The sequence below is a fragment of the Oryx dammah genome, unplaced genomic scaffold (genome assembly GCF_014754425.2).
Source record: "Oryx dammah isolate SB20612 unplaced genomic scaffold, SCBI_Odam_1.1 HiC_scaffold_26, whole genome shotgun sequence".
NCBI lineage: Eukaryota > Metazoa > Chordata > Mammalia > Artiodactyla > Bovidae > Oryx > Oryx dammah.
In genome coordinates this window covers 43,482,687-43,497,300 of record NW_024070210.1, presented here as the reverse complement: position 1 = coordinate 43,497,300, position 14,614 = coordinate 43,482,687, and the positions used below count along the sequence as shown (strand labels likewise).

Here is a 14,614-nt window from a genome sequence, read left to right as displayed (position 1 = left end):
AACATGGTGGTGTGGAGGACGCACTTTCTTACAGCCTTGCAGCTTTGACCACATTCGTGGGTAATATTTTAGAGACTAGCTATTAGAGAAGGGCAAATAACAAATAACTCTGCGTGTGTATTATTTGTTATCTGTAGTAATGCCCAAACAGAGAGCTAGTAGGTAGACATGTCTAAACCAGAGAAGGAGGTTCTTTTGCTAACACAGAGAAGGAGGTGCTCATTTAATCTGAATACTAGAAATTATGCACTGAATTTAGATCAACAGGCATTTTCTACAAGAGATACCAGCACAGCAAACTCATCACACTGAGTTCTCCTGACCCTTAACAAGTAACCCCAAGGCTTGCTCTCTCTGTATGTCCTCGAGTGTGTTCCACGTAAGGAAGCATAATCATTATACATCTCGATTTGGCAGCAAACTTGGCTTGCAGTTCATCGGCATGCATGAGAAATGCATCATATTTAACAATAACCCAGTTATCTGGAAAGCTGTCAGAACTTACTTTATGAAAGGTATTCAGGTGTCTGGCTAAATTCTGCCTTTTTGTCTATAAATATGCCTTATGAAATCATTAACTTCTGCTGCTTCACAGTTTTGAAATAGTAAGAGCTAGCATTCATTACTGGAGAAGGCAATGGCACCCCACTCCAGTACCCTTGCCCAGAAAATCCCATGGACGGAGGAGCCTGGTGGGCTGCAGTCCATGGGGTCGCTGAGAGTTGGACACGACTCAGTGACTTCACTTTCACTTTTCACTTTCATGCACTGGAGAAGGAAATGGCAACCCACTCCAGTGTTCTTGCCTGGAAAATCCCAGGGACTGCGGAGCCTGGTGGGCTGCTATCTATGGGGTCGCACAGAGTCGGACATGACTGAAGTGACTTAGCAGCAGCAGCAGCATTCATTACAGGTTTCCCAGATGGTGCTAGTAGTGTAAAGAACCTGCCTGACAATGCAGGAACACAGGCTCAATCCCTGGGTCAGGAAGATGCCCTGGAAGAGGGCATGACAACCCACTCCAGTATTCTTGCCTGGAGAATCCCCAGGGACAGAGGAGCCTGGAGGGCTATAGGGTCACAGAGTTCGAAATAACTGAAGCGACTGAGCATAGCACAGCATTCATTACACATGTGACTCTGTAATAGGCCCTGTTTTAAACACTGGATGCCTTAATCCCACAGCGACTCCACGTGGTAAATATCACCTACATTTTGCAAATGAGAAAACTGAGGCATAAAGAAGTTAAGTACCATGCTTAATTTCCACCATTAATAAAAGGTAGCACAGAAGAACACCTCAGAGCCTACATTTAACCACTTCAATTTGGTTCTTCCTGTTTTTACATCGACCTTATGGATGTGAAAAAGAATTGGCTCTCTATACACTTAATGTCACTTCAATTAATAATTTAGTGTGTCAGCCATATAGTTGATTTAACAGAGCAACATGTTTGCTGAACCATTGGCTGACATCCCAGATGTTTTAACAGAAAGCAATTTGCAAATAACTTAGAGAATTTTAGAACTGAGAAGGGGTGCATTATCTCTTTCAGCCTCTGAATTTTATACTTAAGTAAATACATTTCTAGAGAGCTAATGACTTTCTCCCAGGCAACACAGCCAGATATGGAAGAGCAGAAACTAGATTCCAAATATTCTTATTTAGTGATTTATCTCTTTACTATACCCTGCTGAAATTGAAGTCTTTGGCTTCAAACTACACATTCATTATCTTACAGTTTTAAGAGTCAAAAGTCAGATGTGGGTCAGTTCAGTTCAGTTCAGTCACTCAGTCGTGTCCAACTCTTTGTAACCCCATGGACTGCAGCACGCCAGGCTTCCCTGTCCATCACCAACTCCTGGAGCTTGCTCAAACTTATGTTCATCGAGTCGGTGATGCCATCCAGCCATCTCATCCTCTGATGTCCTCTTTCTGCCTTCAGTCTTTCCCAGCATCAGGGTCTTTTCCAGTGAGTGGCCCTTCACATCAGATAGCCAAAATATTGGAGCTTCAGCTTCAGCATCAGTCCTTCCAATGAATATTCAGGATTGATGCCTTTAGGATGGACTGGTTGGATCTCCTTGCAGTCCAAGGGACTCTCAAGAGTCTTCTCCAATACCACAGTTCAAAAGCATCAATTCTTTGGCACTCAGTTTTCTTTATGGCCCAACTCTCACATCCATACATGACCACTGAAAAAAACCATAGCTTTGACTAGACACACCTTTGTAGGCAAAGTAATGTCTCTGCTTTTTAATATGTTCTCTAGGTTTGTCATAGCTTTCCTTCCTAGGAGCAAGTGTCTTTTAATTTCATGGCTGCAGCCACCATCTGCAGTGATTTTGAAACCTAAGAAAATAAAGTCTGTTACTGTTTCCATTGTTTCCCCATCTATTTACCATGAAGTGATGTGATTGGATGCCATGATTTTAGTTTATTGAATATTAAGTTTTAAGCCAGCTTTTTCTCTCTCCTCTTTTACTTTCATCAAGAGGCTCTTTAGTTCCTCTTCACTTTCTGCCATAAGGGTGGTGTCATCTGCATATTTGAGGTTTTTTATATTCTCCTGGCAATCTTGATTTCAGCTTGTGCTTCATCCAGCCCGGTATTTTGCATGATGTACTGTGCATAGAAGTTAAATAAGCAGGGTGACAATATACAGCCTTGATGTCCTCCTTTCCCAATTTGGAACCAGTTTGTTGTTCCATGTCCGGTTCTGACTGTTGTTTCTTGACCTGTGAACAGATTTCTCAGGAGCCAGATAAGGTGGTCTGGTATTCCATCTCTTTAAGAATTTTCCACAGTTTGTTGTGATCCACACAATCAAAGAATTTAGAATAGTCAATGAAGCAGAAGTAGATGTTTTTCTGGAACTCTTGTTTTTTCTATGTTTTTCTATGATGAGGGTCATGTCATCTGCAAACAGTGAGAGTTTTACTTCTTCTTTTCCAATTTGGATTCCTTTTATTTCTTTTTCTGCTCTGATTGCTGTGGCCAAAACTTCCATAACTATGTTGAAGAACTGCCTTATGACCCAGCAATCCCACTGCTGGGCATACACACCGAGGAAACCAGAATTGAAAGAGACACGTGTACCCCAATGTTCATCACAGCACTGTTTATAATAGCCAGGACATGGAAGCAACCTAGATGTCCATCAGCAGATGAATGGGTAAGAAAGCTGTGGTACATATACACAATGGAGTATTACTCAGCCATTAAAAAGAATACATTTGAATCAGTTCTAATGAGGTGGATGAAATTGGAGCCGATTATACAGAGTGAAGTAAGCCAGAAAGAAAAACACCAATACAGCATACTAACACATATATATGGAATTTAGAAAGATGGTAATGATGACCCTGCATGCGAGACAGCAGAAGAGACACAGACATATAGAACAGTCTTTTGGACTCTGTGGGAGAGGGAGAAGGTGGGATGATTTGGGAGAATGGCATTGAAAGATGTATAATATCATGTAAGAAACGAATCGCCAGCCTAGGTTTGATGCAGGATACTGGATGCTTGGGGCTGGTACACTGGGATGACCCAGAGGGATGATATGGGGAGGGAGGTGGGAGGGGGGTTCAGGATGGGGAACACGTGTACACCCGCGGTGGATTCATGTTGATATATGGCAAAACCAATACAGTATTGTAAAGTAAAGTAAAAAAAAAATAAAATAAAAAAGATAAAAAAACATGATACTGGATACTAGACAATTAGTAGAATATAGAAGAAAATTTAAAGATGAAAATTTCCACTCATTTAATAAAAATCTGTGGTCAGTTAAGCTCCAAACATAAAAAGCCAAAATTGCCTGATTGCTTGTGTGCCCTGGAGTTGGAGGTAGCTCACTCTGATGTTGTCCCCTTCAGCTTGTCCGGCCCTGGCCTGGTGCGCATGGTGACCATCTGTGCTGATTCCATCACCAAGCATCTGGACAGGTTGGAGGAGGTCCGCAATGACTTGGGCTATGTGGACGTGTTGACCCTCATGCGGCGCATCATGCTGGACACCTCTAACATGCTCTTCCTGGGGATCCCCTTGGATGGTACTGAAATTTTCATTCTCATCACTTGACATTCAGCCCTTTACTAAACAGGGTATGAGAAGGATAATGAACTCATGGAAAGATACACTCTTTTGTACACTGCTCTTCTTTAAATCTTTCCAAGTATTCCTAAAGTGTTTTCCTGGTATGTCTGCCTTCCTCACTTATAAGATCATAAAAATCCATAGTGGGGGCCATTTTCTATTTCTTTTGTATCTTTCCTCATTGCTCTAGGAAATAGGATGATTCTACCCAAACATATCTATTACATTTCAGATTAGAAACTTAAGTTTCCAATCATTTCATTTGGTCATAAATACATCTAATCACCAAACCTATATATTTAACCATTACACACCTTTTGGCCATTCTTTTGGCCAAAATATAGATATATAAACACACACACACATACACGTATACATGTGTATATACACATACATACACAAAGGAACATTCTATCTCTCCATACACACACACATGCACACACGTGCGCACACACACACACATATACAACACATAAATGAACAAACACACCTCTCCCTCAAAATCACTAAGTATGAAAACTTTGACTGTATCTATATGATGATAAGGGTACTGCTGCTGCTGCTGGAAATGATGATAACTATCATTAAATTAGTATCTACTATGTGAAAGCCAGAGAAGGCAATGGCACCCCACTCCAGTACTCTTGCCTGGAAAATCCCATGGACGGAGGAGCCTGGTGGGCTGCAGTCTATGGGGTCGCACAGAGTCAGACACGACTGAAGCGACTTAGCAGCAGCAGCATGTGAAAGCAGTATAAAAAGTTGCTTCACATAAAGTTTGTGATTTAACATTTATAACAACACTGGAAAGATATTTCACTTAAGAAGATGCTTTCCTCACTACACTACAGAAAAAAATCATTAAACCCATATATGCAACTCTAACCAACGAAAGAACAAATATCAATCATGTGGATTCATTCCATCCTGCTGTTGTCAGCTTAATGTAATTTCTCCTGATTTGATTTCTAGCAGTGTTCACTGATTCATATGTTCTTTTAACTAATATTTATTGATTGCCTATTATATGGGAGGCTTAGGTTCTGGGGTTAGAGTAGTGAACTAGATAAAGTCCTTGCCTTCAAAGAGTTTACATCCCAGTGGACATATGGGCAGGAAACGAGTTAACTATCTAGTAATATTTTAGGCAGTGCCTTGAAAAAAAAGTAGGGTAAAGGGCTATAAAGTGAATGGGGTGGTTGGAGAGAGGCCAAGACTACTGTGGAGAGGGAAGGTGGTCAGAAAGGCCTCTGACCCTCTGATTTGGAATGGACATCTGAACAAAGTCCCAGATAAAGTGTAGCCCTGAACCCCCTGCAGATCTGAGGGAAGAACATCACAGGCATAAGAACAAGGCATGATTTTCATTCTCACCCACACCAGCTGAGCTATCACACCTACTCCCTGATCAACTACATTTGGACAAGCAAACAAGTGAAAAGCCCTCCCTTTTTATTCTCCAGTCTCCTCACCTCCTCTCCCCTGCTCTTTAATTATTCCTTCCAAGAGTCATAGGACCCCTGTCTGACTGACATCAGGATGGGAGCCCCATATGCTCTGAGGACTTTAGTCACAGCCTCTTGCCTGGATCCCCTCTCAGATAGGGACTCTCAAGGTACTTTTCTTGCCACACACATCTCTCCTAAGGATTGACAGCTACCTATTTTAGAAGTCCCTTCGTCTTGGTTCCCCACTAGCCTTGATTCATAGAAGGGGTAAAGTAAAATAAATGCATTGTACAGCTCTCTGTTAACTTATGGATGCAGACTGTGTGGCTAAGAACCTGCAAAATCCATACAGAGTTATATGTATTTCCCCCTGCTCACGAGGTCCTTGTTAAACTCTCGATGGGCTTGAGGGACCCAGTGAACCAATAGGAAAAGACATGGCCCTAAGGTCAGATAGGACTGGGCTGCAGCCTAGGGGCTGCCAGCCACACTGGCTGTATGGTGTTGGGCAAACTTCATTTCTATGAACCACAGATTCTGCATCTGCGTATGTCTCTTCCCTTCCCATGTGTATAATCTGAAAAAATAAGTAGTTACCTTTTCTCTGGTACTCAGTTTAATTCACAAATACCCATTAAAGAGCCGACTGCACAAGACACGGGACAAGGCACAGAAGATTCCGAGATGAACTCTACACACTGGACTGAAATCTAGACGACAGAATGGGAAGCCTTTTTGCCATGCCAGGTGCCAGAATTGAGGCCATAACAGTTTTAATTACTTCTCATTTCCCATGGTCTGGAAAACAGAAGGTGCTGAAGGCTCAGTCTAGGAGAAGGATATGAAATTCTAAGCTATGTCCCTAACACAAACTTGAAAACTATAAATATCTCTGATAAACAAGTAGGGTAAATTAGTGTTGATTTGTTTGATGATATTCATGTGGCTGAAACACCCACTGAAAGCAAAACCTTGTCCTGCTTAGAGTCCAAGTTGCTAGGAGAGTCTACAGGGATCTTCTCTCATCAGCATATTCTTCTTGGACTCATATTTTTGCTCCCATGCTCTGACCTTTTTCTGTTTTTCCAGAAAGCACCCTCGTGGTTAAAATCCAGGGTTATTTTGATGCATGGCAAGCTCTCCTTCTCAAACCAGACATCTTCTTTAAGCTTTCTTGGCTATGCAGGAAGCATGAGAAGTCTGTGTAAGTACCACATTTTAGAATAATTATTGATAAGACTGATTGGTGTTGGGTCTTAGCTATTGCTGGCCTCTGTAAGTTTTCTTGTCTCCAAAACCACAGAGATCTGTTGACTAAGATGCTGGTGAAGCACTTCTTACAGCACTTCAGGCCCGTGTGGCCAGACCACAGAGGAAAAGGTAGCCTTTGGCCCAGGGGTGCTTTTCACCTCGGAGGCTGAGAGCCCCATCTCTGGACCTAGACACGGAAGTGTGTTTTGAGTTGAAGAGAAGGGTTGGCTGAAGCTATCATTATTATCTGTCAGAATTATCTATGCATGTCTGAAGAAATGAAAACCAAGTCATCTTATTGTTGTGCTGCTTCTGAATGAATTTTACTTAATTCAACTTGTAGGAAATGACAGTACTCACAAAATTTTTTCATGATGAATTTTTATAAGATGTCTTGTTTGTTTATGTATCTTATATTTTGGGGGATCCTAAAATTGTCATTATTGGGTTTGCTTTGGTCTCAGATTACCCTAGCAGAAGACTGTACAGATGCCTAATGGCCTATTGGATAGTTACTGGGTTTTAAGAGTATGAGTAGCCAGCCACTAAATGAGCCACTTCTAACAACCAGAGGAAGGCCCAGGGGATCTAGAAGTAGACAGACTTGATTTGTATCCTATCTCTACCACTTGGTAACCAAATGGTCTTGGGAAGTTCTTTAAAACAAATTATAGCCTACTTTCCATGGTGGTATATAGGTTAATTAGATCCTCTATGTAGGGCAATCAACTCAGAGCATGACACATAGTAGGCAGTAGACATGTTATCTCTCTCCATTCCTCTGTTCATATTTTCCCCAGATGTCCAGAGTATCTTAAATTCTCCAGTGCCTTAAGTTCCTAAACTTGAGCTAACTTAATCATGTTTGCACATTTTGAAATTCAGTAATATTAGTGTCCAGAAAGTCAGTTTCATGTTGCTCTTACATGTTCTCAAGTGGTCAATGAGTAGCAGGTGGATGATTTGGACACATGGTCCTTTAAACACTTCTCTTTACTTCAACCAGAGCTTACTGTGACTTGAATCAAGAAGGTCAGTGATTCATCTCTTCACTGTGGTCAGACTTTGTGGTGGTTTGAAAAATCATATTGAACCACAGCTACATTAATTTAGCTTCACTATGGTCAGCAGGCCCATAGAAACTTACTGCATGAGAATGTATAACAGTTTTCTTTGTCTTCTTTGAAATTAGCTCAGCAACATTCCCTCTCTATATAAATTTGCCAATGGTTTGCAAACTAGGTAGTATCTTCTCTGATCTAAAGCACTAAAGGCCTAGAGAAATCCTTTAATCTCCATCCCCTCATGCCTTTTCAATAATACCAATACTTTTATTGTGGGGGCATAGTTGACACATAACATTATGTTACTTTCAGGTGTACAGAATGATTGAATATATGAATATACTGAGAAATATTCATCACAATCTAGTTAACATCTTTCACCAAACATAGTTATACAATTTTTTCCTTGAATGAGCTCTTTTAAGATTTACTCTCTTAGCAACTTTTAAATATGCAAACAGCATGTTAATTGTAATCACCATGCTGTATATTACATCCCCATGACCTATCAATCATATAACTGAAAGGAAGTTTGTACCTTTGACCCCCTTCACCCATTTCACACCCAAACTACAGACAGCATCCATGGCAATCACCAATCTCTTCTTTTAACAAATAGCTTGGGATTTTTGCTTTTTTTTTTAAGATTCAATATATAAGTGAGATCATATAGTACTTGTCTTAATCATGCCAACACTTTAAAAATATACATATTTATGGAAAGGATTCTGGGACATCTACTTCCATCCCTAGATATCCAATTTCATATTTTTCCCTCTTTGAATTCCCAGTATTACAAAAGTATCATTTTGTACATTTTATTTCATTAACTGTAAGGTTTTTTCAGTCTCAGAATACATTGAAGGTGTTTGTGGCCTAGACTAGGAACCTAGCCACAATTATCTTGTAAAAAATACATTCAGAGTTCCAATAGATGCATTCTTATAAGTTTGTAAGTCAGAGAGTTTGTATTTTCCGAAAACTATCACTAAACTCAATTTTCCTAGTTTTTAATGACATACAAGTTCTAATGCATACATTTAATTAGGAGCAACTTCTAACCTGAATAGGAGGAATCCCAATGGATATTCACAGGCCCCTGATTCTGGCACAGGGAGGAAGCAGATACTTAGAAATGGATTCAACTCTATCAAAACTTTCTCTATGAATTCAAAGTCTAAGGGCATTTCAGTACATCCCAGACATTTGGGGACCACTGCTTAGGTAAGTAATGTTATGAACATTCTAGACCACCATTGAGTGAATATAGGAGACACTCAACAAATATTTGCTGAACAAATGGCTGGGTAGATGAATAAATGAATGTGAATATATCCCTGCTATATATTTGGAATGATGTGTGAATGTGTGCCTGTAAGCATACTCACAGACATATACAATAGTAAACATCCTTATTTGGAATGACACATTAAATTACTCTCCTGAAGAATATCTCTCAATGTTTAAACATCTTCCCTGAGAAACCAAAAAAAAAAAAAAAAAAAAAAGGAGAAAACTTTAAAAATAGGAAGAATATTAAAGAATATTCCCTTACTTCTGCTAAACTGGAGTAAACATAGAGGCTACTTAGGTCAATTGAGTGTTTAAATGTGTAGGCAAATGTGTCAATAAGAATTTGAAAGAAAGATTTATTGTACATTTAACCTAATACAGAATAGTATTCCCTGAAACTGGGGAACAATACAATTATACATGAATGCATATACTTAAAGACAAGACTAGCAGAATAGAGATCTCAAGATCTCTATTAATGTTTATCTAGTCTGATCTCTTCACTTTAAAAGAAACATCCACCTCAGAGACTAAAAGTAGGTTATGTGGAAGGGCAACAACCTGGGCCAGAACCTTGACTCTTCTCCAAGGTGTTTCCCCATCCACCACACTCTCAAAATGCAGAAGCCTATTGATGTAACTAGTCATTCACTCAACAACTATTCAGTCAGAATAGTTGAGGCAGAAACTTCAAGGTGTGAGATAAATATCAAGAGGAATAATTCCTGTGTAGAAGAGGAACCTCACATTTAATCATCTTTGGGGTTATGCAGATAAAAGTGACCTAAGTGGATATGAGATAAAGAAAATGGAAGTGCCTATGGCAGACTGGGGTATGCATGCTCCTACCAATGGCATTCACTAGCTTTGGGATCTGATGTTTAATTTAAGCACAGTGCTGGCCCAATCAAATATCAGAAAACATAATTGGATTTAGCGTTTTGGTACCAGTTTTCAACCCTTAACCACACATTACAATCTTGATTTTACTAGCAGTGCTGAGATATATTGGCTAACTCTGGTTCCTTAACTTGATATAACATATATAATTTAAGGATATTTGCAAAGAATTAAGTATAAACTCGGTTATTCATAAACACTAATGACTTCAATTAAGCTAATTTTAAATGACAATTGAATTTGTTTATCTAGATGTCTTATCTGTGTACAGTAGGTAATATTTCCCGTGATTTTTCCAGCAAAGATTTCAAAGATGAAATAGAAATCCTGATAGAAAAAAAAAGACACAGTATTTTCATAGCAGAGAAACTGGAAGACTCTATGGATTTTGCCACTGAGTTGATTCTGGCTGAGGTACAGACCTACACTAGCCATAATCCCTCACAATATATGTGTGCTACTATTTCTGTATAGGTGTCTAAAAATTCCCTATTAATTGTTGCATGTTTTCGCTCTTGAGTATGTTCCAGTATCTATCATGTCCAATCCAATAGTCTACTATTGGACAATCAGGTAAGACTCTAAGTCTGAAACATCTGTGTTTGCACAACACAAAATATGAAAACCAAGGAGTCCAAAGAAACTAAACACACAGAAATCTTTGGTTAAATTGTTCAGCTTTAGACTGAAGGTTGTTAGTGCAGAAGTCTATCATCAATCCAAATGACGCATAATCCCTATGACTTCATTTTATTGAGGTGATTGATCTTTGAGTGCCACTTTGCTACCTGTTCTGACCTTTCTTCCACTTTCCCAATATGTTTCCCCCTTTCCATTGTTCAGAAACGTGGTGAACTGACATGACAGAATATAAACCAGTGCATACTGGAAATGATAATCGCAGCACCAGACACTATGCCTGTCTCTGTGTTCTTCGTGCTGTTTCTCATTGCAACACATCCCCAGGTTGAAGAGGCAGTAATGAAGGGAATCCAGACTGTTGTTGGTAAGAATTTATCAGACAGATAATAGAGATTAGAAACCAATTCCTTCTGAATATTAGTTTCTGTCTCCTAATAATCTTATGTCAAAACCTTTCTAGAACCCACCCAGAGAATAAATAATGAAGCAAGTCATTGTGTCATATCTTCATTATGCCAGACAGGTATCAATGTTTTTCTGATATAAGAAAAACACATGCTGGTTGGAAAGAAATCAAATAATGGAGAGATTTATAAACTAGAATGTAATATCCCTTGATCCCTCCTACTCTTATCTACACTCTTGTTCCCATTCCCCAGGGGGAGTCACTATTTAGGGGCTGGGTTGGTAGAGTTCTCTGATCAAGTGAGACTTCTTGATTAGAGTAGTTGTACAAAAGCAGAGTTGCCTCGGGACCCTGGGTTGATTTTCATTCTGCAGAAGTGATATCCCATTTGAGAATGCTTTAAAGTTTTGCCAGTTCTGAAGATAAATTGAACCTCTCTGACCAGTACGGAGCCAAACAATCTGAGACTGTGGAGGTGTCCACCAATTCCCAGCTCACCTGGGACTGATCTGAGGACCCCTTTTTGTGTGGTGGAGAGACAGGGTTTTTGCCACTCTGTCACATCAGGTTGTCCTTAATAAGATGGGGAGGAGGGACAATCAGAGATATTTTCTGACAGATGACTGCACAGGATATCAGAAAAAGACATTTCCTTGAACATGATTAAACTCACCATCTCTCTTTGACTAAAGAATTAACATCTTCCAGAATTGAGAGTAGGGGACCAAACTCAAGAACCACAGAGGTAGCTGATAAATGTTTGAAGCAGACTGGGTAGGTCTACATGATGCTTCAGAGAGGAGTTTCTCTATAGAGCTCCTCAGCCATTCAACTTCAGCCAATGGCTGCCATGTGGAGATGTGGGTCCAATGTTACCTGGCCTTATTTTTCCACAAGTCCAGATGTCTCAATGACATCCCTCAGATGTTAAGATAATTGACTTTAAATCTGACTTTTCGTAAGACTTGGTGGACCAAACATAGCATATTAATATATTATAATTATATATATATATATATATATTTTCAAACTGACCTATAACAACACTGAAATTAGCATGACCTTCTTTGTCCTTTTTGTCTGCTTCCACAGGTGAAAGAAAAAATAAAGAGTGATGATATTCAAAAGCTAACTGTGGTAGAAAAATTTATTAATGAAAGCATGCAATGCCAGCCTGTCATGGACCTACTCATGCGCAAAGCTTTAGAGGATGATGTCACTGATGGCTACCCAGTGAAAAGGGGGACTAACATTATCCTGAATCTTGGAAGAATGCACAGACTTCAGTTTTTCCCAAAGCCTAATGAATTTACTCTTGAAAACTTTGCCAAGAATGTAAGAGTCCTTCCTTAAAACTGAGTGTGCCACCCTTGAAAGCATCAACTGTTAAATCCCCTCTGTTTCTATATTTGTACATTTCATTCTATTTACTCATCCCCTCCAGCCTCACCAGGAAAGAAAACATTTCCCCCGGCTAGAACATGCCCACCAGTTCTGTCCTCAAGCCAAGGAGGCTGGCTCTCCACCTCTTGGAAATGTCTTCATGGAGGGCACACGAGATCAAAGTATGAACAATTCAGGCCCTTAATTTGCCTAAAATGAGATGAAGTTTGTTTGACCAACCCACTTTTCCACTTAAAACTTATCACCTTGTCATCATGTAGATTCAGCTGTAGCATCATCTATGATGATTAGATGGAAATCAAATCAGAAGAAATGATTTGGTTTTTGCAGTCTGCCTTTGGTTCTTCAAGTGGCCCCACAAGTACTAGTCTCTATTCTAAACAGGACTTGGTAATTAGAAGAACTCCCATCTCGTTCTTAATTGAGATGTACTGGAGATTCTGCCTCTGATATGTCAAATTCTAGGCAATGATTCTTTTTGAATCTGAATTATCCATATAGTTCATCGCATACCCCATTTTTCAATTTCCATATGGGAAGAGATATGATCTTAGTTAAACCAGTTCTCTAATTCACTGTACTTGTATATTAGCAACCCATACCATGTTGCCAATTGGTCGAAAATAACTTACTAAGTATCCTTCAAGTGCCAGACAACATGTAGGTCCAAATGGGGACAAGACAGAGAGGTGTGTCCCTTTAAATATTTGTATATCAAAAAATATTTAGATTTTTGGCATTAAAAGGACAGGAATCCACACTTTTGCCTAAATTTGTCCTTGTCATCAGGTTATACGGCCTGGCACAACAACAATCTTTGCCTCAGTGACTGGCAGAACAGCAGTAAAGATGTGGTGTTCCCACAGAGCTAGCCGAATACTTTACATGAAAACGTAACTGGGGATTGTTGAGGTTGTGTCTGTATCACAAAGCATGAATCAAACTGGAAGGAGAAAGTCTTATCTGAGTCATAGTCACTCCTGTCTGTGAAGAAGCAGTATGGCTAAATCACTAAAGCCGAGCATTCTGACTGACTGTGGTTTCAGGGTGAATCAAATGGAGATGCATGACTCTCGGCTTTACTACTCTGGCTAATGTCTGATCTCTTTCCCAGGTTCCTTACAGGTACTTTCAGCCATTTGGCTTTGGGCCCCGGGCCTGTGCGGGAAAGTACATCGCCATGGTGATGATGAAGGTCATCCTGGTCACCCTTCTGAGACGCTTCCACGTGCAGACTTTGCAAGGTCGGTGTGTTGAGAAGATGCAGAAGAAAAATGACTTATCCTTGCATCCAGACGAGACCAGTGACCGGCTGGAAATGATTTTCATCCCAAGAAATTCAGACAAGTGCCTCGAGCGCTAAAGAAGTTTGGTCAGTCCCTGCCCCAGAGCATTGCTCAACAGAATTCCACATGGGAACCACCCATCTTTGCCAGGTGGTCCTCCTCACATGAACAACCATGGCCTGTGCCATTTTATAGGCTTACCTCCTGTGGGTTGTCAGCTAGCCAGGAGACACGGTTCATCTGACCAGATCCAAACCAGACAGCAGACTGCAAGAGAAAATAGAGGCCAAGAGTTTGTACCGGAAACTGCAGCCCTAAAGACCCAATTCCACAAAACATGCTTTGCATGAAAGTGAAAAGTGAAAGTGAAGTCGCTCAGTTGTGTCTGACTCTTAGCGACCTCATGGACTGCAGCCTATCAGGCTCCTCTGTCCATGGGATTTTCCAGGCAAGAGTACTGGAGTGGGTTGCCATTGCCTTCTCCGTTGGAAAAGACAAGTCACCAGCAAAACTCACCCCAGCTCCTTACTGTCCTGCACTGAACTGGGAGCTTTTTAACATCTGGGGCAGAAGCACTCAATTTGATTACAAAGGCCAGGCCAACATCTGTGTACCTTGGATCAAACATATCTCCTAGTGTGAATAAAATGGTTTTCATTTGCTTTTTGGTGGGGTAGGGACTACAACATCCATACCCTTGGAGAAATGCTTACAAATTCAGCATTTGACTTTTCCTACAAACTACATTCAATTAATTCTTGTTTATCCACATGTGATTTATCTGCTGCAAAATTTAAATGAAAGACTGTCCTTTTCTGA

General features: G+C 40.1%; 1 protein-coding gene across 1 annotated transcript; it reads left to right on the top strand.

Moving 5' to 3' along the window:
- The first annotated feature begins 358 nt into the window (after positions 1 to 358).
- LOC120853641 (aromatase-like) lies at positions 359 to 13,872 on the top strand. The gene is given in 7 exon segments (XM_040227604.1): positions 359 to 525; positions 3,882 to 4,057; positions 6,639 to 6,753; positions 10,357 to 10,471; positions 10,901 to 11,059; positions 12,198 to 12,440; positions 13,624 to 13,872. Coding segments are annotated over 7 exon segments (1,224 nt in total).
- The last annotated feature ends 742 nt before the right edge of the window (positions 13,873 to 14,614 follow it).